At 44.8% G+C, this 24,277-nt stretch overlaps 1 protein-coding gene across 2 annotated transcripts in view; it reads left to right on the top strand.

Annotated features, from left to right (window-relative positions):
- MYO1E (myosin IE) overlaps positions 1-24,277 on the top strand; it is a 616,637-nt gene that overhangs the window by 462,031 nt on the left and 130,329 nt on the right. For both annotated transcript variants that reach the window (XM_078685186.1, XM_078685185.1), the window contains exon 17: positions 17,689-17,795. In XM_078685186.1, coding sequence (XP_078541312.1) covers positions 17,689-17,795 — 107 coding nt within the window. The remainder of the gene's footprint in view (positions 1-17,688; positions 17,796-24,277) is intronic.

Raw genomic sequence — 24,277 nt, 5'->3', positions numbered from 1 at the left:
AAATGTGCCCCCCTAGCCAATCCTGGCGCTGCATGCAGCGCCAGGATTGGCTAGTCCACCGCTCGGAAGGTGTCAGGAGTAAAGGCGGGCATTTACTCGCTTCCACAGAAGCCGCCTGAGCTTGGAGTGAAAGTCTGCACTGCTCGGGTCGTGCTGGAATCAAGACACGGCATGACCTTGACACATTTAGCGATTATTGCCTGATCCAGGGTGTGTACGAGTGCAGTTGACACCAGCAGCGCAATGAGCGAGGAATGGCAAAGTAACTCTTGCCTGAAGCTGGGGCGTAGCGGAGACTGGCAGAGAATTGTGGCTCACATGTCACCTTGCACAGCTGAGAGAGGGGCATTTGACAGTGCCAAGCAGCGTAGGCTGAAAGTTGCCCGGGACATGGAGAAACTCCACTTCAAGAGTCTGGATTGGTAGGGGCTGCTGCCCGCCACTGTCTGCAAACCTGCATTAGACCCCAACATCTGTCTCCTCCGAGCCTGGCTGGGGCGAACCTGGCATTGCACTCTGTGAGTCTGGGAGGGTGGTAGGTGGTGTTGAGTCAGGCCGGTGTGTGACTGGCACTGCCAGCGCCTAGCTAAGACATATGCAGCCCCCCGTGCCAGCGCATGGAAGGCTGCTAGTGCAGACTTGGCAAGGGCAGATGGCACTGCCCGACGGCTCTGACAAAGCTTTGCCGGGACGTCAGTCCGAGATGAAGGCTGCCTGCTTCCCCGACTCTCCCTGCTTGCACTACCCTCCTCTGCGCTCCCAGCCCCTCCCTGCCCTGTGAGTTTCACTGACCTGGCATGGCGGGTGGCACGCGCTGTCTGGGGGTCCCGAAAGCGCGGGGAGGACTTTTGTTTGCAGAAAGCTTTCAGCATCGGAGACTTCGTCAGCTTCCCTCTTTCTCTCCTGCAGGGTCGGTCGGCGCACGGACAAAACTGTGTCTAAAATATGCTCCTAATAAGCTCTGCCTTCTTGTGGTCAGAAGGCCACTGGTATGCTGGAGTGCAGCCTCAGGACATTTCAGAGTGTGCCTCCTTTTTGAGGAGTTTTGCTAACATTGGACTTCACGAAGAAGGACCTTGTCTGCAGCACCATGACGCTTCCCAGGCATGGGCCCTTCATGGACCCTACCAAGTGAAGGGGCCCCCAGTTCCCAGCCTGGTGCGTGCACCCCCTGCTCCTCCTCGCCAAGGACTGGACATGACCGTCAACCCAGCCTATATTAGCATAGAAGTCATCATCGCCGTCCTCTCCATCGCGGGCAACGTGCTGGTCTGCTGGGCCGTGGCCATCAACAGCACCCTGAAGAATGCCACCAACTACTTCCTGGTGTCGCTGGCGGTGGCGGACATCGCCGTGGGGCTGCTGGCCATCCCCTTCGCCATCACCTTCAGTATCGGCTTCGAGACGGACTTCCACGCCTGCCTCTTCTTCGCCTGCTTCCTGCTGGTCCTGACCCAGAGCTCCATCTTCAGCCTCCTGGCCGTGGCCCGCTACCTGGCCATCAAGATCCCGCTCCGGTATGTAGGGTTGGGGGCTGTGGAGGGGACAATGCGTTCGATGTGTAGAGGGAGTGTCGCAAAGTCCACTGCTGGCCTCTGAGATGAATGCTCAGGACCTTTACGCGGTACTGCTGATCACATTAGGAATTTGTGCCCAGTTAAAATCTTGCTATGTGGGCGATCAGTTTTGTCCAAAGCTGCTCCATGTGCTTTGTATGTATGTATGTGTGTGTGTATATATATATACATATATACATAAACACACACAATTGAGCAGCACTTTCTCCTTCGTTGTGGTTGAATCATTTAGTCCATATTCAAAACAGTTTGTTAATGACTGTTCAGCGAGTAGGTGAATGTCCCTGTTAACTGTATCACGTACCTTAAAGAAATGAGGTGTCTGCAGTGAATCAGAAAATGTAGTGCTCCTCCCCCTCAAACCTTTACATCCATTTTAGCTTATAAGTTATTGTCTTGTGCATTGTTTTGTTAATATTCGCCTTGAAGCTAGGCTTCCTCCTGCACTTTGTGTGTTATAAATAAATACAAGTGTTTACTCTGGGTACGGATCCTGAGACCTCGCATCCCACAAGGAGTAGTCTACTTACTTTTCTAGGGTTATGTGCAGTGCTTAATTTGAACCGGTGGCTGCAGGTGGGTCCCACCGGCAGTTGTTTTTGGGGACCACCAGTTCATAAATCTCTCCGCGCCTATCAAAAATGAATTTGTTTGTCTGTAATGTAAAACTCTCCAATACCTTCGGGAAGAGTTCGCTTTGTACAAAACTGCAAAAGTAATCTGTCTTGCCTGTTTTTTGTTTTTTTTTTTAGAACAAAAGCTTTATTGTACAACCTTAATCTATAGACACGTCCCAGTGCTAGCAGTATGTAGACACTGGGTGTGATATGTCATGTGTGCCACATGTCGCTGTCCTAATGAATAACACAGACACACTAATGTGTGGCCTTGTCACCAGGACTGAGGGCACACCCGATCTGTTTTTCTCCAGCTGTCCGATTCGACGTGACACGCGTTCCGTTTACTAAGATGAACTGCTGCTCAATAGGAATAGGGAACTTGGTGCCTGGGGGTCTGTTCTGTTGGTCTGTGTGCATGGGGGTCTGTTGTTCTGTGTGCATGGGGGTCTGTTGTTCTGTCGGCCTGGGGGTCTGCTGTTCTGTGTGTATGGGGGTGTGTTGTTCTGTGTGTGTGGAGGGGGGTCTGTTGTTCTGTGTGTGGGGGGTCTGTTCTGTGTTCCTGGGGGTCTCTTGTTCTGTGTTCCTGGGGGTCTCTTGTTCTGTGTGCCTGGGGCGGTCTGTTGTTCTGTGTGCCTGGGGGCCGGTTGTTCTGTGTGCCTGGGGTAGTCTGTTGTTCTGTGTGCCAAGGGGCCGGTTGTTCTGTGTGCCAGGGGGCCGGTTGTTCTGTGTCCCTGGGGTGGTCTGTTGTTCTGTGTGCATGGGGGTCTGTTGTTCTGTGTGCATGGGGGTCTGTTGTTCTGTGTGCCTGGGGGTCTGTTGTTCTGTGTGCCTGGGGGTCTGTTGTTCTGTGTGCCTGGGGCGGTCTATTGTTCTGTGTGCCTGGGGGGGGGGTCTGTTGTTCTGTGTGCATGGGGGTCTGTTGTTCTGTGTGCCTGGGGGTCTGTTGTTCTGTGTGCCTGTGGGTCTGTTGTTCTGTGTGCCTGGAGTGGTCTATTGTTCTGTGTGCCTGGGGGTCTGTTGTTCTGTGTGCATGGGGGTCTGTTGTTCTGTGTGTGGGGGGGTCTCTTGTTCTGTTTGCCTGGGGTCTGTTGTTCTGTCGGCATGGGGGTCTGCCCGATGGTATGTATGCATGTAGTACTGTAGATGTGTTAGTCTGAGAGTGCATGGATGTTTACATGCATGTATCATCTATGTCGAGTCAACATGTGCTTGGATGGTGTGTATCTGTATTTACTATAAAAGTCAAACACATTCGCTTTGCCAATATTTGGATTTCATCTCACTTCAAAAGCAAATTTAAAGTCTAATTTTACGCCCACTTTACCTCTCAGCCTTGGTCATGGTTCCTCTAGAGAGATAACGGATGCAGAAATCTGACATTAATAGAAACAGAGTGGCTGGCTTTTATCTGGTATAAATGCTATCCCCAAGGCCTGTAAGTATGAGTTTTTATGAAATTGCATTTCTGCATGTTGCCTAGCTGCAGGGAGGAGGTTAATATTGTTGTGTAGATATCTCAGTGCACAGGAGGCTGTGGCAAATTACTCAGGACACAAATACAGTGGGGAGTTCATTGCATTGATTGTAATACTTTTCCCAAACACATGTAAACGCAAATATACTCACACATGCAAACAGCCAAAAACACCAGCACATGTAAACGCAAACCTGCTCACACATGCAAACAGCCACAAACACCAGCACATGTAAACTCAACCATACTCACACATGCACACAGCCACAAACACTAGAGACCAACAAGCAGACAACCACATCCACTCACTTATTCTGATAATGGGAAGTTCCAGGCTCAAGCTTGCGTACCGGAGGGCCCTAGAACAGGTGAGGTGCCAAAGATATAAAGACAACACTCCTAGCATTACAGAGTAAAGCTCATTCTCTTTCCGGTTTTTCAAAGCTGTTCCGCTTAGAAAAGGGTCAGTTCCTCTTGAGCATTCCACAAGAGTGACTCGCAGAGTAGCTACAGCAAGAGTCACGTGCTGCTTCCTGGGTGTATAGGCCTATGGGGAAGGCATATGAGTCATCAGTCATTGCTTCATAGGTTCCTCGCAGTGACCGTGTGTAGGACCTGTATAATTTGATCATTGAATAGTCATATTGTATGGCTAAGCAGACCTTGAAGTTCAGATTGTTTCTTTTTTGAGTTTTGTATAGCGCGAACTAGACCTGAGACATCGGGTATCAGAGCGCTTTACATGAGCACCAGTTTCGTTATAGATGAACACCTTCATTTTTTTATTGATAGGCACGGGGAGATTAAGTGATTTGCCCTGAATCACAGGATGTAGAGTGTTGTTGCTGAGACTCTAACCAGGTTACCCAGCTTCGAAGCCGACCGCTCTAGCCGTAAGGCTACATCCTCTCCCCTTGATTGTTGATTGTAGTCAATTGGTCACAATTATGCAGCTCTCCTGTACGGATCGCTCATAGTGTTCTATTTACTTAATAAAAAATGTTTGGGGAAAACAACAAAAATGTTTGCCCATATAACGTTATTTTGTATTGCACGTTCTTTAAATGCCATTGTCGACATCCGCCATGCCGCTGTGCTTTTTTCTTGAAGCACATGTCTTTTTAATGCCATCTGAAGTTCCTGCAGAGATTGGATGGGCCACATATTGGGTGATGTGGAGTTTCAGTGTAGAAGGACAGAGATGTAAAAGTCCCAGAACTAGGAGGCAAACATGGTGGCTCTGGTGCTGTTTGAAGGTTGTGATTGGTGGATCTAAGGTTCTGATCTGGTGTGTAGTATGGTAGAGTGTCAGAGAGGGTGTTGGGAGCCGTGTCATTTGCTGATTTGAAAGTTGTGATTGGTGAATCTAAAGTTCCAAGTTGGTGTGTAGCATGGTAGGGTGTCAGAGAGTAGGTTGAATGCCATGTCATTTGCTGATTTGTATGTCCATGTAAGTGGTTTGAATACGGTCCTGTTCTTGAAAGTGAGCCAGTTGGCCTGGTGACAGGATTCAGTCTGAGCATAATAGGACGGAATGTATGAAGCTCTGTGGTTATACTGAATAAGCAGCTACCTATGTTATGCCATCTATTAATGTAATAACTGCACTTTCACAATTGCTTTATTAACCTTCCTGCTTTCTCAAATTTGCTTGAGAATGCACGATTTTTCTTCAAAATTTTCTTGGGGGGGGGTTATCCCCCCAAAACACCCTTTTGGGGTTCGAGCTCGCTCGCTGCGCTCACTCGGGTGCTGTATGCAAATCACTTTGCGCCCCACCACTTTCAAATGTCACCCACCGCCCCTGGGTTTTGTGTGTCTAAATTGTGTCCTCACCGAGTGTGTCTGTGGGAGGAGTGTGAAATTTGAGGCACACTGAGGACCTGCGTGTCGAGAAAGAAAAAAGAAAACAAGAAAAAATATGATGAGAAACATAAGGCTTCTTCTTATGTGATGGCTCAGTCTGGTCTTATGGCTCTCTTCAAGCACGTAGAGCATGGGCAACTTCAGAGGAATCTAATTGGCATTTACAGGGTTTTGAGTGTGAATGGTTCAGTCGTGCAACTGAACATAGGGCAATAGAGGAGAACTAAATGTTTGGTGATGGTTGAAGGAAGTAGCATAGACAGGGAGCACTTATGGCTTGAACTGGATAAAGAAATAATTGAGTTAAAAATGGTGTAACATGCTTTTGTTGTCGATGAGTGTAGTCATGGTGACCCTTAACAAAGAAGACGGAAATTAGACAGAGACATCAACAGTATGGAGAAAATGTATAGAAGCTGCCAGAGGAAGGTTGGAAGGAATGAGTTCCAAGACAGTAAACTTGCCATCAAGATTCCAGCGCTGTGTAAAGGAACAGGTGTTCTCTGGGAGGGGGAGGAGGTACCATTGCCACTTTACACTTTATCTCTCCTCTTAGATGTGTAAAGCTTCCCTAGACTGCCTTGGCACCGCTGTTATGAAGAGACGTGACGAAAGATGTCTCCATCTCAGATTCTTCGTAGTCGTCCTTAGTCATGGGTGGCGGTTAGTACCAGTGGCCCTCCTGGCTTGCCCTTTGGTATCCCTGACATTGCCATGGCTACTCCTTCCCTCAGTAGCTGTGAAAGTTGTGTCAATAAGAGGAAGTAAACAGTTCTCTAGAAGCCCTGTGTACTTTACGTAGCCTAGCTCTGCCCTTCCCATAGATTTTCAGTGACGATGACGAACAGGAGGCCGTTAAGGCACGAAGGACAGTAAAAGAGGTCAACGCCATACCGCTCCCATCACCCTCCCTTCCCTCGCCTTGCTGCTGGAGCTACTGGCTGCGGCTCTTGCTTTTTACACTGAGTTTCCAATGCTCTAAATAACAGATCTTGGTATTTTCCAATTTGTGATGCTCACTTTAGAAGGATGAAACACTGGGTAGGTCTTGCCAAGAATGGAACTCAATGCCTGCTAATAAATACTTCTGAGAGGAGGGAAGGCTCAGCTCATTGAGCTATTCCTCCAGCATGTTACCCATAATTCCACAGCTGGGAGGAGTGAAGCAGGTCTGAGCCCATTCAAGTTTCAAGTTTTATTTATTTATGATAACGGAACTCTGTCGAGATCCACATAACAGTTTGTCAATAAAAAGAAAAAACGACATTAAGTACATAATCAAAAAGAAGAGAAAAAAAAAAAATATATCAGTACAATGTTAAAAAACATTTGAAAAAAGAAAACAATTTAAAGCAAAACATTTCGTTTGGGGGATTAAACATAGCTACAATAAAATCATAAGCAGTAAAAATACCCAACTGAAAACACAAAGGTTTTAACCATTTACGTCTGTGAACCATAAGGGCTGGACAAACAAAAACAACATGGTATAGATCCTGGGAATGAAGTTTACAAAAATCACAGATATCTGTACCACCATGCCATTTAAACAATAAACAATTTAATGGGAGTAAATCATATCTCAACAAAAGAATAAATCGCCTAACTGCATGAGGAAGATTTCAACCTAAATATGGCTGAAGTTTTTTAATTTCACAAGAGTTGCCGAAGGGGAACATTCCTCTCTTAGATTTTCGGATCATACTGTCAGTTCTAAAACTCAACTCCCAAGACGTAGTCTTTAAGGATAGCTTTAGTTGGGGAGCTGATAATGTAAAAAGACTTTGTTCATCTATCTGTAGTAAAGAAATTGCCTGTCTAAAGTTCCTTACGATAGAGGAATAGACATTATAGGAACCCAACAACTCATTTTTTATTTGAAACCTCAGGGTGCCAGGCTTTCCTTCAGCTATATTAAAAACCCAACGCACCACACTCGCTACTGCCTGGGACCGTGCACTACGCAATCCAAATTCTTGTCTTAACGAAGACGTAGAGCTTGCAGTATTTACAGAAGCTAGATTACGAAGAATTCTTCCTTCAATAGAATCCAAGAATTTCCAGCATGCCATGTCCACTATTTCCAATCCGTAGATTAGGGATGCGGGGATTTTTGCCCGATAGACTTCGAGTAATATGGAAAAATGCCTCCGACCTGTCGCTTTGTATAAGGAGATAAGACTCTTCCCTTGAGCGAGAGCTTTCCTACCACTTTTCTCTGTATGGGTTTTTTCTGAAAGATTACTCGTGACTATCTTCCCAAGAAAGGGGTAGGATTTAACTACTTCTAGTCTCTCACCCCCGACAGACCAGTAATAATCGTTATATTTAGGTTTTCTCCTTCCACAGAAGCACATTATTTTACTTTTTGAGGTATTAATTTTTAAGAAATGGGCCTCGGAGTAGGAGTTCAAACCTTCCAAACGGCTATTCAAGCCCTTTGGGGTGAGATCCAGAATTAAAATATCATCGGCATACATTAAGCATGCAATGGGTGATCCCCCTAGTACAGGGGCAATACCATTGCTAGTAGATAATATAGCTTTTGGTAAGTCAGCAATGTATAGGGAAAATAACAGGGGCGCCAACAGGCAGCCCTGTTTAAGCCCATTATTGGTAGATATTATTCTGGAAAGTCCTCTATCACCACCCATTAAAACTCTGCACCAGGTGTCCGTATGGAGTGCCATTACTAGTTTCAATAAGCTCGGGGGCATTCCTAACTTTATTAGCTTACTCCAAAGCAAAACTCTATCCACCTTATCAAAGGCCGTAGAGAAGTCAATAAATGCTCCATAGATACCTCCTCTACGGACTGTGACATATTTTTCGATTAAGATTTGGAGAGCGGTAAGATTATCTAAGGTACCGTGTTGTTTTCTAAAGCCGGTCTGCTCTAGGGGGAGAATTGCGGACATGGCCACCCAGTCATTTATAGAATTCAAAAGACATTTGGTGAAAACCTTGCCTATGGCGTCTAGGAGAGCTATTTGTCTATAGTTTTCGGGTAAATCCCTGACGCCCTTTTTGTAGATAGGGATTAACAAGCTCCCTTTCCAAGAATGTGGAACAATGCCCTTAATATAACAAGCTTTAAATACAGGGTATAGAATTTTCCCCCATAAGGCACTATGGGTTTTCAATACTGAAATTGGAATTTCATCTGGGCCTAAGGCACCGGACGAGCGGAGAGCTTTAATTGCGGCTTCAATTTCTAATTCAGAAGGAGGATCATAAGGAAATAGATCTTCCTGCAATTTATTAAGGTCAAGCTCCTCACCATTACTACTATATAGACCCTGAACAAAGTCTACCCAAGTCTGCTCATTTATTGATATCGGAGAAGGTCTGGATCTCACCCCACAACCCTCCCCGATTAATGACCAGAAGGTCTTAGTTCGACCACTCTTAGCTGCTTCACGAAGTTTACACCAAAGAGCGTCTTCCTTCTCACATTTTAATCTGACCTTCAACCTATTTCTTCTCCTCCTCATAAGTAAGATTATTTGTCTACGGTCTGGGGTGGGGAAAAGGTATTGGGCCCTTACCAATTTATTTATTTCCTTATTTAAATTAAGAAGATCGGAAGGAATTTTGGGCGGTACCTTGGCTGTTAGAGGCTTTTGAGCTTTTAGTTTTAAAATTTGTAAAAAGGACGTAAAGCAGCCTAGTTCTCTGCCCTCCCATAAGGTTAAGTTGTCTACGGCATATTCTAGTAAATAGGACAGATTTTTAATAGTCCTGGAATTCCAATAGCACTTCCTGTTTTTAATATCAAAGTTCAATAGATCATCCCCGATTTTCCATTGATCTTTTTGAGAAGATGATACATTCAACTTCAAAATCAAAACATTATGATCACTAAGATCGGTAGGTAACACTATCAAGTCCTTCAAGAAACTAAAAAATGTGCTATCGACTATCACATAATCCAAAATCGAACCACCATTCCCTGATTTATGTGTTAGGTGAGCAGGGCTGTCAGAGGAAAACCTCCCATTGGCTATAATACAATCTGCCTCGCTTAAGCTCTCCAGGATTAATTTCCCTCTTTTATTTGTTTTAATGTTCTTTGGGAATATGGCTTTAGGTATCTGGAACATTTCCTCCTTTTCTTTATTTCTAAATAACTCTAAAGCTCCATTGGATATTTTAGCATTTAAATCACCCACCAGTATGATATATGGGGGGGAACAAGATTCCTGTAAGTTGAGAATAAAAGAGCAGATCTTCTTAATACCACAGTTATACTTTAGGTCAGGAGGTAAATAAGCATTTATTATTATGACTGATTTGTTCGAACCATCGTTCACAAAGTTTGTTAAAGTGATCGCCTGAAATAATTTGTTCGAATCTACAAAGTGGGTATAATTCCATTTAATTTTGTTTGATAAAAAACAAGCTAACCCACCTTTCGCTCGGCCTCTTATAGAGGGAGTGGCACTACTCTCCAGCACATAATAATCTTTCACAACCGGTAAGTTCCCTATCAGCCAGGTTTCCTGTAAGCAGATAATATCTGCATCTAAAGAGTTTAAATATAGTAATTTATCGGAAATCTGGGTTAAACCAGCAGCGTTCCAGGAAATTATTTTTAAATTATCACTAAAGATTAGGATTTACTCCGGATGAAAGACCCGATTTATTCGACAGAATAGAGGGTAGCCAACTCCACTCAAAATCGGCATCTTTTACCCTAGTTTGTTTTAGCGGGAGCGGATTATTAACTGTCACTTGCCGCTTATTTTTTTGTATCCTTATTTTCAACTCTTCAGTCTTTACAGGGAGACTGTCCGAAGAATAGGCTTTTAGCCCCTGATAGGTTGACAATCCTTGGCAATTTTGGCCGACTATTTTAACCGGTATGAAAGTATCAACATCGATTCCTCTTATTTGGAATTCTTCTGCCCACTGAAGAATATGATTTAATACCAGTTTAGAATAAAATTTCACACGAGCTATCCTTCCGTTTTTGGAAGTTATTAATTTTACAACGTCTATATCTACCGATTGTATTAATTTTAAACTCTCTATTTCCTGAAAACAATTAACTAATACTGATCTATTTAAAATAAGATCTGGATCAAAGATAGGAATAAAATCAAGAAAGAGAGTATCTACATATTCTCCAGTCTTGGGGCCTGTCTTACATGGAGTTTCAGGTACAACAGCTTGTGAAAAAGGGATAGCCAAAGGATCAAGAGTTCCTCTTGTAGCCGAATCAGAGGCAGGGATTAAGTTTAAATCATTTACAATAGTACGCTGAACATCAGAATATTGCTGATTTGTATGGCATATTGGTTCTTGTTGTACTACTGTGGAAATTACCTTTGGGCTTTCCACTTGTTCATGCGATAAATTAAGATCAGAATCCACAAGATTGGAGTTATTCATTAAAGAATCTTTAACATTTTCAAAAATAATTTTCCGTTGCCTCTTTTTGTAAAATCTTCGATTTAATTTTCTTTTTTTCCCTCGTTGTTTTTTAGATACTATTATTTCGGATTTATTCTCTTCTAATGGAGGAGCTTTGTCCGTTAGGACCAAATGATTTAGTGTTTCTTTATTTGTTTGGGGGAAAAAAAATAGGAAAGATAGGAGGTAAGGTGTTACACTCTTTATTCTCCATAATTGGAGATATCTTAATCTCTTGACTAATAAGAGCAGCACAATTGTTTGTAATTAGATTCTCATTCCTTTGGATGGAAGGATGAATCGGGGCTGTAAGGTCCGTATTAGTCTTACCCAGAGGATCAGACATGGTAGGCAGATCAGTAATTATTTTATCCCTTATTTCTTGTTGTTGTTCCTCACCTAAATTTTTAGGGGAATTTATTATTTTTGGATAGATGATATCTGCCAGTCCTGTATGATTACTCAAAAGTGCCTTTAGGATCAGGGTTACTGTATCAAAGACATTGTCTGATCCATTTACTAATTTTTCCAAAAGCGTTAAAATAGAAGAAATTAGTCGCTCTAGGGCAGTTAAAGAATCGGAGATTACGTTATTTTCTCGTGCGTATAAATTTTGTCGATCATTATCTTGATTTTGGTCATGAGAGGAACTAACAAATAGATTCATTTCTGGGGTAGAAAAGTCAGAATTATGAGAGGGTGTGCTGCTATAAAGATGCAACACAGGAGTAGCCATAGTATCCTGTCGTGTGGTAAGATTCTGAATTAAAACTTTCTGAGACTCAAGATTAATATCAGGTAGAGTGTAGTCCTCTGGGGGAATATGCAACGGGGTTAACGAACCAGGACATATATTTAAATCATTATTTAAGAGGGGGGAAAGATTATGAGCTATTGCTATTACTGGGGAACCTTGCTCTACCACTTTAGTTATCGAATTTTGGGTTTCTGGAGGGAGAACTATATCTTGTTCTTGATTCTTATAGGTTAACACCTCAGGGCGAAATGGGGCTATAACACCTGGCGAAATACTATCTCTCTTATTAATATAGGAGTCTTGTACCTGATCTTTAGTACTAATAATAGTATTTTCAGTAATGACTTCTTCTCGATCCACTTTCTCTTTACCCTTATCCCATAAAGAATATAACTGGCATGTACTTTTGACTTGTAGAGCTGGCCCATTTCTATTTCGCAAAGGATTAGATTTGGTTTTAGAACAGGCTCTACCGACTACCACTCGCCCGGATCGTAGTTTCTTAGTAGTCATCTTATGTGAGAGGGGAGTGAACAAATGTGGGTCACAATAAAATCCAATAAATAACAATAATAAAATATTGATCAATGAGGACAGTAAATATTACCAGAGTTTACCTAAATAAGAGATAAAAGGGATGTGGCCCAGCCCAGCCTCTATCAGTCTCTGTCGGTCGCAGTCGGTCCCGCCCTTGTCCCGGGCTTCTCCCGGCGCCCACCCTTCGACTGCTACTAGGCTATTAGAGCTAAGGGGGGAGGAGCCGGCAGGGAGAGCGCCCCAGCTGGTCTCAATTTGGGATGGTTGCTGGCGCTCCTGGGACAGGTAGTCCTGCGCCAGCAACAGCTCGCAGCCCTGCTTCTCTCTCTCTCCCTCGTTAAGGCTGTGAGTCCGCCTTCCTCGCAGCGGGACCCGCGAAGCGGGTACCGCAAGAAGTGGGTTGAAAGTGATTAAAACAAAAGGCTCTGCAGTAAGCAGCAACAGCGTCCAAGGCAGAGAGGAATCCACCGGTGAGTTGAGGGTGAAAGGCTTTTCAACACAGCTAGTGCGAGGGAGGAGCCGGCAGGGAGAGCGCCCCAGCTGGTCTCAATTTGGGATGGTTGCTGGCGCTCCTGGGACTGGTAGTCCTGCGCCAGCAACAGCTCGCAGCCCTGCTTCTCTCTCTCTCCCTCGTTAAGGCTGTGAGTCCGCCTTCCTCGCAGCGGGACCCGCGAAGCGGGTACCGCAAGAAGTGGGTTGAAAGTGATTAAAACAAAAGGCTCTGCAGTAAGCAGCAACAGCGTCCAAGGCAGAGAGGAATCCACCGGTGAGTTGAGGGTGAAAGGCTTTTCAACACAGCTAGTGCGAGGGAGGAGCCGGCAGGGAGAGCGCCCCAGCTGGTCTCAATTTGGGATGGTTGCTGGCGCTCCTGGGACAGGTAGTCCTGCGCCAGCAACAGCTCGCAGCCCTGCTTCTCTCTCTCTCCCTCGTTAAGGCTGTGAGTCCGCCTTCCTCGCAGCGGGACCCGCGAAGCGGGTACCGCAAGAAGTGGGTTGAAAGTGATTAAAACAAAAGGCTCTGCAGTAAGCAGCAACAGCGTCCAAGGCAGAGAGGAATCCACCGGTGAGTTGAGGGTGAAAGGCTTTTCAACACAGCTAGTGCGAGGGAGGAGCCGGCAGGGAGAGCGCCCCAGCTGGTCTCAATTTGGGATGGTTGCTGGCGCTCCTGGGACAGGTAGTCCTGCGCCAGCAACAGCTCGCAGCCCTGTTTCTCTCTCTCTCTTCCTCGTTAAGGCTGTGAGTCCGCCTTCCTCGCAGCGGGACCCGCGAAGCGGGTACCGCAAGAAGTGGGTTGAAAGTGATTAAAACAAAAGGCTCTGCAGTAAGCAGCAACAGCATCCAAGGCAGAGAGGAATCCACCGGTGAGTTGAGGGTGAAAGGCTTTTCAACACAGCTAGTGCGAGGGAGGAGCCGGCAGGGAGAGCGCCCCATTCATAATATAAATACTACTTTCTTAAATATCACATGTAATTTAATCTGTCTTTATCTAATGCTTTCTAAATATACTAAGTAAAATAGAGGGCAACTCGGTAAAATAATGCCTAACATTGTAGAACAAAATAGAAATCGTGAGTCTCCCGCTAAACTAGAGTGATTCACCCGCCCATATGCTACATAAAGTTATACGGTATGCAACGCTGTTGTGTCACCTGGGGTCAAAGGGTGCGTGATGTCACTTCCGGTATTCTGATGAGTTGATGTGCTTGCCTACGGCAGTGTTTTAAAGACTTGTTGCAAACGGCACAGATTTCTTATTGCAGACCAGATGTTGTTGCAGTTCGTGTTATTTATGTCAGGAATTGTACCCTTCGGCGCCCTTAAAATGGTTCCCACAAACCCAACAGCGCCAACCCTTGCCAAACTGTGGCTTTCGGATGTTTGAATTCGTTTTATCTCAGCATGTAGGCCGCATGTCTCTATATTTCTGCCCTGGTCAGGTTTTTTTGTGGATCATTCAGCACATCTTAGAATACACAGGATATTTCCAGCTGTGGTTCTTGAAAACATCACAGCTGCTGAGATGCACATGTGTTAGTTTACTTCTTTGTACCTGACAAGCCAACTTTTTTCGCATTATCAGCTTTAGTGCAAGAAACTCAGAAGTAAAGACAATCACTACAGACGCTGTTTTGCATCATTCTGGGTGCGAACCAACTCTCCTTTATTGGAGGTTCACCAATAAAGTCTGCAGTGCTTGACGAGGGTCACTGCTCCAGGGCTTCTCTGCGCTACAGCACACTGCAGCATGTTAGATTCAGGGGTCGTAGTTTGGCTGCTGCACCAACATTTACTGCACCTTAGTTTATGGGATATTATGAAGCGGAGATGCTCTTTTTACAGGCAGTCTACCTTTTCCTTTAACAATGACGTCACAAGTGAGGTCATTTGTGACACCGTATGGTACTGTTGCTTGTTGTGTTACGCGTACAACCCACCCAGGAGGATATTCTGACGCTGATCAGAAGGGGGCTGCTAGCCGCCCTGTCTGGTTCCTATGTGTAGAGCCAGGTTTTCTGTTTCTTCCTGAATTCCAGGACTGAGCTAGAGGAGGCCCTAATGTGACGGGGTGCTAACATAAGCTATGACATCAGCGCGAACATCCACCAATGGGAGTTCACAGCAGTGTTCCATCATCAGAAACAGTTAGGTGGGGAGGGGTACAAAAAGTGTCCTCCCTAAATCTTCCCTGCCTAACCTAGCTCAGAGAGTCTGACACCTGAGCCTGCATTGAGTGAGTCAGCCGCTCAGTCCATCACCACAGTCATCATTGCTTGCCTTGAGCTAAAAAACTCGCACATTAAAAGCGCTCAGACACAAGTCCTTCAGTTGCCACGATCATTCACTGGAGTTAATGAACCGGTCATTATTATGTCTGGTCTGTTTGTACGCCACTTATAGTAAGCATATAACGTGCGATTCATCCCACCATATTTTGCCTCCCTTTGGCCCACCACAAAAAGGCACCATACAAAGTGTCTGGTCTTCACTGCGTAGTCTTTATTAATTCTCAGATAACGCTCTCTTCATTTGTTGATGCATTGTCAACATTAGACCAACTTTATTAAACCAATCCAACACACATTGATAAACATTGGGTTGTGCAATATTCGTTTGCACCACAGGTTACAATTGTATTTTCAATCCAGGATCTCCAGAGCCACCTTGGATGTGGGTTGTACCAGCAGGCCACAACCCATCTCCATTGCTTCCATTCCATTCCCGGTAACTACCTGTCGTCTACACCCTAGACGCGGCTGCCTGGTATTGCTTTGCACCTTTCCTTGCGCACCAGCTTTCAACCCGCTTTCACCACATTGCTTCTTCGAAGCACCGGCATCTCGGCAAGGGCCGTAGAGTCCAGGACCACCAGCAGGACGGCCCCCTCTCCCGCCAGCCCGGAGCCCCATTGACTGTCCTTCCTGTTCCAGGATGAGCCAGTCCCCGCCAAAATAGGAGTCCCCTCGACCCGTGGCGCCCGAGGTAAGAGGACAAAGAGGGCTTCTCCCTCGTGCTCAGTGCTCTTATTCCTTTCAATGGGGGAGGCTGCCTGGGCACCTAGGTGACGCACTAAGAGCTTGCCCTACCTCCTCATATTTCCTGCTGACCACTCCCCTGTGCACTGGCCCAGTCTCTCTCTAGCCTCCTCTCGCTCGAAATGCTACCAAAGGCCCCCCAACCCTAGACGCGGGGGGGCCTCTCATATCTGCTGTTTCTAAGCACTGTAGATAAGAGGCGCTGTGATTACCAAAGGTAGTAGTACTCAGTCCGATGGTCGTTAGCACTGACATGAAGCAGTATAATACATGGCAGCCTGCAATCCCTGTATAAACCAACTATTACAATCATAGCAGTGGAAACGACAGAGTAGCACATCTCAGAAATATGAGTGTGGCTAAATGATATTCACCCCGTGTTGTTTTTTGCTAAATTATAGTTTCCATTTCTAAAAAAAAAGTGAGTACAACTTGTATTATAAAGGTGCTCGCCAAAACGGTTGTTATGTGAGTGAACTGGTACAGCCGTCAAGCAAGACAATATAGTAAGTATGTAGAGGCACAGTCATAGTGATATAGAAACAGCAAGCGTGCATTTAATCCACTAGGACTTGGTCAAGGTAAAACAAATATCTCTGGTGTGTAAATAGCACATCTGTACCGGCCAAGCACTGGAAGAAATGAGCAGTGTCAGAGATGTATGGTAGCTCTGGTGGGACACTGTCCACCAGGGATGTAGTTGCATCCAAATGGCTGTGATGGGCCATGTTGGTCAAATGGCAAGCGTTATAGTAATGTATGGTGAGATATAGCAATGGAGTGAACTTCCGCTGCTACATATATGCTATTTACACATCCCACATAGATTTTTTCACCTTGGCAAATCAACCTCAATAGACCTTGCAGTTTTTTCTGCACAGAATCAACATCAATACTGCCATGAATAGCCTTGACAAAGGCCTTGTGTACGAAACACGTTGGAGGTTTCCGAAGACTGATTGGAATGAAGACTTATAACTTATTACACTTGACTTCTGACTTCACAGTGTCTGCTGCCAGAGCCACTAGCCAATGCGAAAGGCAGGACATGGATCATCATTAAAGATGTAGTTTTACAAACTTAAACATGTGGCTTTTCCTTCTTCTGCTCCGTTCTTCTAGATGATCAGTGATGAGCAGAAAGGAGATATATATTTATGGCAACATGTTTAGTTTTTCCACGATCTAGGAAATTATATGAACAATAGAATCTCTCTTCATGTTTCTACACACCCTGAGCTAAAGTATTATTTTAAATATGATTTGTATTAAACTGAATCTATTTGCACGAAATGTGGCCCTGTTTTGAGTGTGGTTAATTTTACACTAGAGTTTCTACTTCTATTTTTCTTGATTACAAACATTCTATCTAATGCATATTATAAAACACCACACTATGGATGTAAGTGGTTTGTGGGTAGTGATGATGTGAGTATAAGGAATAAAGCACCCTCTACCTTATATGGATATTTCAAGTCTCCTAACAGTTCTGTGACCTTATAAAAAGAACTCTGCCTTTTGCCTCATTCCTCTATATGGTCACTGTACTTCTCGGCGACTAGTATTATCCTTAATATGTGAGGCAGGGGGTACTTTATCCCTCATATATTTACGAAATACTGTATTAGCTAAAACATTTTTGGTTGAAAATATTATTTACACTGGTAGTAAAATTCACGGTATGGCCCTTTTTATCAATGTATTTTCTTCACTCTGTCCTACTGGTAACTGAGAACCAAGCTATATGGTTTAAAAGAGAAATTTGCTTCAAGTGCAGGGTTGTAATGAAACTCTCTCATTTCGCCTCATCCCACACAATAGTTCAGCCATGCTATTCCCATTGCAGATGTGTTGGAAGCCCTGCAGCTGTGGGGTGAATCATGAGTAAATATTGTTTCTTCTTCTTACAGAAACAAGCCAATGACCTTGTCAGCACTCTGATGAAATGCACTCCCCACTATATCCGCTGCATCAAGCCCAATGAAACCAAGAAGCCTCGAGACTGGGAGGAAAGCAGGTATGAATCAGACCTGGAGTAGTGGCGTTTGTCGCAGGTCACTGGCTGCCGGCAGGCATTCACATGCACTGTGTATAAGCACAAAAACACAAAACAGAACCTAAAAAGCCAACAGGTGACTTTACGGCAAGTAATGTTCATCAGGGAAGGAGAACTCTTACAAACATTCACTATGTTATGTTAATATGTTTATAGAGCGCTTGTATACCCATGAAGCGCTTCTTGGCACTGCCTAAAACTACAGGGCAAGGACATTATTCAACATGGACTCTAAAGAGAGGAAAACAACCAGGTCTTCAGTGCTTTCCTAAAGGCCAGGAGGTTAGGTATGGATCTGATATATGCCTGTTGTAGGCCTAATCAGACCATAAGGGAAATCACGTTTGGGGAGGCCACTGAAATTACTCAGTGGTGCTGAGGTGGCATTTTGTACATTACTATAAATTTACCAGATTTGCCATGTAATCCATCATCTGCTACATAATTTGCGGATTTCAGAAAGATAAATGTTGTTGCTATCTTAAACGCACCGGAAGTAAAACAATCCGAGAACTACAGTTTCTTGGCAGACCCTTTGCAAAGGCTAACTTGTCACCATTCAGTTTCTACTTGCTGTGTTCAGGTGTTAGACTGGGACGGTGGAGGTGAAACTTCTGGCCGAACAGAGGTGACAAAAGATGTCTCCATCTCTGATTCTTCGTAGTTGGCATTAGCCATGGGCGCCAGTTAGTACCAGTGGCCCTTTGGTATCCCTGACGTTGCCATGGCTACTCCTTGGCTGAGTAGTGAAGGCTGTGTCAAAAAGAGGAAGTAAACAGTTCCTTAGAAATCATGTGTACTTTACCTAGTCTGCACACCGCCCTTCCCATTGAGTCTTTATTAAGTATTACAGTAACAAAATAGCAAAAGAAAACTGCCACAGAATAATCTGTGGTATGCCACTTAATTGACCTTTTTGCTGCATATATATTCAACAGTGCTGCATAGTTTAGTCCTCCATTGCTGCATAATTCCAATCTTCCTGTACATAAAAGTCTGCAACATCCGCAAAAGAAAGTATTTTTTCGCTCCAACTGTTTTGGTGAGCCCACAAGGCACGCCAGCATACCTGGACTATAGTATCCAGAATGTAAGGCTTGCTTTTCGAAGTAGACCATACTCTGGTTACAGGAAGAAATTAAGCGAATCACATCATGAAAATGCATAGAATTTGCTAAGCACAATTTGATAAACAACAAGGGTAATTCAACATTTTGGATACAAGAAAAGATGAAGTGAACTATAAATTGGAAAACCTTAGAACAGATAGACCTGAGGAAGCTCTCGCTAATGGAGCGAAACACATTGGCTGTAGTTTGGGTAACTATTGATCGGACAAATAAAGAATTGTTTTGGGAATACTAGAAGTGACTGGACTACTTTATCTGTCATATAAGACTTGAAAAATTAGTCAGTGTGATATAGACTAATAATATAAATTCTAGATAAACCATAGTCATTAACCAGAACAGTGACAGACTAAATAGTGTTTAAGTATTGATTCTGTTAAGATATAAAGTGCCACGCTCATGTAAACGGTTGTGTTAACTTTCCCTGGGGTGCCTTCCCACTCAACCTTCCTGTTGGTCTAAGTTGCTCTAGAGTTTCCCTAGAAAGTACCACAGTTACCAGAAAATAGTAGTCACAGCCCCGGGAAAGACAGCTTGTGGCATAATTATCAGCTTTAACCCAGTGTAAAAATAATATTTTCAGTGCGTTTCCCACTTTCTAGGATGTTACATGCTATACAAGATGTCCAGCAAGTCACAGACAGAAGTTTCCATAAAGGCAGGGTTCTATCTCTGAGTCGGGTATTCCCGCTCAATACTAAGGGCTGATGTAGAAACTCGTCTAGCACTACCGGACAGCCTTCTGCATTGGTGCGGTTCTGATTGGCATGATGGACAGTGATGGGTGCTGAATATAGGGAGGCGCGTCTCTTTAGGGGAATATGAGAGCACTTTGATGACGGAGGTCAGGTGATAATGCTAGAGGTCTGGCTAGAGGTAACTGGTTGCAGCTGAATCCTTTGAACCTCTTAGCAGACAGCGTGAGAGGACGGGTCACTCTCTGTGAGTAGCTCTCTAGACACAGGCCATCCTAGGATCCATCCTGAGAATCTGTTTTGAAATCAGAAGACGTAGGATTGTTTAACAGCCTCTCGTTGACCTACCTCTATGCGATGTGACCTGTAATGTTGCATCAGAAAAGGTGTAAAACTAAAATATAATTTTGTTTTTCCTAGTTGCATATGCCCAGACTGTGAGTAGGCTTGGGTGGAGTTTGCTATGGAACTCCACATAGTGCCCAAAAAAACTCTGCCATGCTAAGTGGAGTTCTGCAAGCAGAGGAGTGAGATACAATGTGCTATTCGTGCTGATTGTTAGCGCCAGGTGTTTGTCCCACGCTGTAACATCAGCGTGAACGGCACTGCATACAGCGCTAGCTAGCGTTGCTTTTTTCTGCCGCTCGAGTAGATGTTCTATTTGAGCGGCAGCTTCCTCAACGCGAGCGGAAGGTTTTTCAGCGCGAGCTGCCATGACTTCCTCAACGCGAGCGGAAGGTTTTTCAGCCCGAGCTGCCATGACCTGCCACTACTGCTTGTGTTGAGAAATCAACGCCGGGAGGTGGTCTGGAGTAAGAGTTTTCTCGCTCGCACTCAACTTAACGATGGCGAGTCGCTTGAGAGAAAAAACTCCGCTCTGCGCTGCTACGCGGATTTTTTCAGAAATTAGTGGGAAAAACTCCACAAACTTCGCGAGCGGAACAGAATTTCATGCCAAGGTCTAACTGTGAGGCAGGTGGAGGTTACTAGCACCTGAAAGGTGCCCGTTCAAATACTGTTGGCACTCTCCGTTCCTTCATTCCTAGTATTTGGGGTTATGAGATGTGAGCCAATATCTGGTGAGAGCTTTTTACTTGTATGACGGACTCTCTTCAAGTCCTTACCCCTCCAACAAAGTGATAACTTCCCAATCGTGGGAGCTGTTGCTGCACTAGTGTTTAGCATCTGTTTTGGTGGCTTGGAGTAGCTGCCATGACAAGCGAGACCTCATTAACTACCTCCTCCCACCCCAGGGCATCAAAGTGAGCCAATCTACAGGTGAGCGTTGGATGTTCCAATTATCAGTGGCGCTCATGAGATTCTCAGTCTCCAGCACTAAATGAGCCCTTGTGCCGCTTGAGATGTCATCTGTTTTAACTCAAGTGTTGTCCTCCTATCAGAGTCTGGTTTGAGGAGAAAAGTAGGCCATGACGAACATGATCATAAAAGGCAGGGGAACAATGGCCTTCCACCACGCTGAGCCCCGACAAGGTGTAACCATATCTAGACACCTTTTGTAAGCCATAGGCAATAGTTTAGGTGCAATCACATGCAGAGACATCATATAAAGAGTCAAATATTGTTTTCAGATCTTAAAGTTTGCAATTTGCCCTTTATATTACATGCATTGTAATCAATATGGATACACATTTTAAAATAATGTTACCTCTAAAGGTCAAGTGATATCGGTGCTTTATTTATAGGTTTGTTTTCTATTTTCTGTCAAGAGTCTAATGAGCTCTGTAAAGTATAGTTGAGGTGATATATGGAATTTTGTGCACAGTATAGTAAGATCCGCTGCTTCAGGTCCCTTCCAGATAGTCCGTGGTGCCGGGAGATGACAGGTGGCCCCTGGGCAGGACGCACACTGCGGCAAGGCCCGGCTTACTCACTGGAGACCATAGTTCCCTTGGTTTGAAGGTTTCCAAGTTTTCTTTATATTTAGTTCAGTACACTTCGGATGGGATGGGTACCTCAGTTTTTAGGTCTGACCAAGAGACCGCTTTAATTGTTTCGCCAGCCTCACGTGATAAAAAAAAAATCATGAATAAAAATACATACTATACATAGAAGGGCTTTGGGCCATCAATTGGTCCACCCAGTACAGCATATGTAACATGAGGCAATGTGTCTTCCGCCTACACACATTGGCTCACTTTCACTGTGAGTGACAGCATTTCACATGCTAATGTGCACATCAACTAAAACTAAATGTATTTTAGTGCCAGGGCTGGTGAGCATTACCTTTACTTTTCCACTGCTTTACAAAAAAAAAAAATTGTTGCCTTATTTATTTGTATATTTGCAGTCATGCCACCATCTCAACTGTGTCTCCGGGTTACAGTAATCAAAAACCAATAGTACCTTTCTTTGCTCCAATAACAACATATGTTCCTATAATGTGCATTAAAATTAAAAAATGGTTTTTATTCATGTTCTGTCTACAGCAGTCTGCTTCGAAGGACCTATATTATTCTATTCAAACTGCATGAAATTGTTCATTATTTTTATTGAAACTTTTTACACCATACAGGGCCACATATAGGCTGGAGCATGCTTTTTGTGGCATAGGTTTCCAATAAACAATAAAATATTGAACCATCGCACAGGCTTGCTAAGTCCAGCCTTACTGGCTTTCTCAGTGCTTATTTGTTTGCTTGATTTCACTTTTAATGGGGCTCGTGCTCTGTACAGCGAGTGTTTTCCTTGTGCCTGGTGCGCGTGCACTGTGATGGCGGGTCTTGCCCGGGCACTGTCTCCTGCTGGCAATCATGAAAGTGGTCCTTTCAAGTGTGCATCCCTCCAGGAGGAGTAGAAAACACAGAGTGTGTGACACGTTGTGATGCTGCTGGGCAGTAAGGTTGGCAGCAGGGCACATAACGTGCAGCCCAGCCGCTGCTCTGTCCCCAGAGAGTAGACGCTGCGCGCGAGGCTTCCTTACCATGTCAGCATTGCTGTGGCCAGGCCTGCTCAGTGGCTGCAGTGCACATTGCGTTCTCTGTGCTGCCCTGTAATAGCCAAAGCGGCTTCCGTCTCTTGAGAATTTTCTCTGAAATGCAAAGCAATTGTGAGAAAGTAGGTGCGGCCGGCTTTACAGCGATAGCAAAGATAGTGCGCCCCGCGGAGGTGATCTTCTCGGAGATAATAGTGCGCAAAGCATGGAGGGGGAACGTGGATTTAGGGGCGGTGGAGAAAACCAGACATAAGCTGAATATTAACTTGGCTAAGATATGTAGGGCCAACGGCTGGGGGTTCGTGAGATACAAGTTCATCAACTTGAGGACCCCGGGGTATCATCTGGACAACGTCGTACACGGGTAGGGATGGACATGTTCCTGCTAAACATAGTGGGGGTACTAGAACAGATGGGTTTCTCGTGAGGTAGGAAGAGAGAGCAGGGGGATCTCCCGCTGATCGTTAAACCGGAGGGGGCGTGGCGGATGAAACTCAAGAAAGATATACAAAAGAGAAGACGTTTACCAGAGGTAGAAGGAAGGCTCATACAGTGTCCTTGGGATGCCTCGGCAGGGACACTGAGGGAGCGGAGAACGGGATACAGCCGCAGACAGAGTAGATGTGACGCTCCCACAGGGCCCTTGGGATGCCTCACGGCAGGGGTGCTGAGGGAGCAAAATGACAGGACGTAGACACAGCCAGAGTAGATGAGATGCTCACACAGGGTCCTGGGGATGCCACACAGCAGGGGCCCTGAGGAGCAGACGAGCGGCCAACAAAGGGTCCAGGGCAAGCGGAACAGCACTTGCAGCCCGGGCAGGTCCTGACGGACACCCACAAAATTCGGTAGCAAGATGAAGCCTAGAACCGCAGACACAGAGGCCCTGACAAAGGGGCACCCCCGCAAACAAACACTGTCTGGGAGTGTATAACCACAAGGAAGGTATAAGACAATCACAGAGACAATGAGAACATGCGTTATCATGGATGTTATGAATAGACAATAAAATTGCGAAATGTACAACCAAGTTATGTTTGAATAAACTGCAACCATTTGAGGCACCAAATCACGTTGTCAGTGGTGTAATTGAAGGTAAAGGGACGCAGTTTAAGTGGGTGGGGGGGGGGGAGGGAGGGAGACTTGCCCCTGGAAGGGGTTTGCTCTCCGAGGTAAGGGCGGGGTACGAGGGAGTCTACAGGACTAGAACTATTGTGAGTAGGTTTGAGACGGTGGTGGTGGTGGGTCAGTAGACTGGGTTTATTTAAGTTTTTATGTAAAGAATTTCAGTTTCTTCATTGGTGTAAAACATTTGCCATGTGTCTTAGCCTCAACCTTGAGTATGTGGTTTACAACCCCACTCTGGAGTGGCACTGAGACTCTTAAAAAGAGGTGGTTGATTGTAAATATTGGTGTGCCACCACAGTCTACTTCTCACCACCAATATGCTAGCAAATGCTAATAAGCTAGGCCTGGCTGGACCTTTTCATTTAGAGTTTTTTCAAAATCGAAATATTACATGTGAAATTGAGGAATATTGGGAAATGGTAGGAAGCAAAGAAACCATTTCAAAGTGTTTAGACCTACAAAGTGAAGATAGCTCCCCAGAGACTGTCAGGCTGAAGCCAGAGACTAGGTGTCGTCTCTGGGCTTACGTCTAGGTCT

Source organism: Lissotriton helveticus, chromosome 3_2 (genome assembly GCF_964261635.1).
Source record: "Lissotriton helveticus chromosome 3_2, aLisHel1.1, whole genome shotgun sequence".
Taxonomy (NCBI): domain Eukaryota; kingdom Metazoa; phylum Chordata; class Amphibia; order Caudata; family Salamandridae; genus Lissotriton; species Lissotriton helveticus.
Note: the sequence above shows the minus strand (reverse complement) of the source record. Positions and strands in the feature narration are given on the sequence as shown.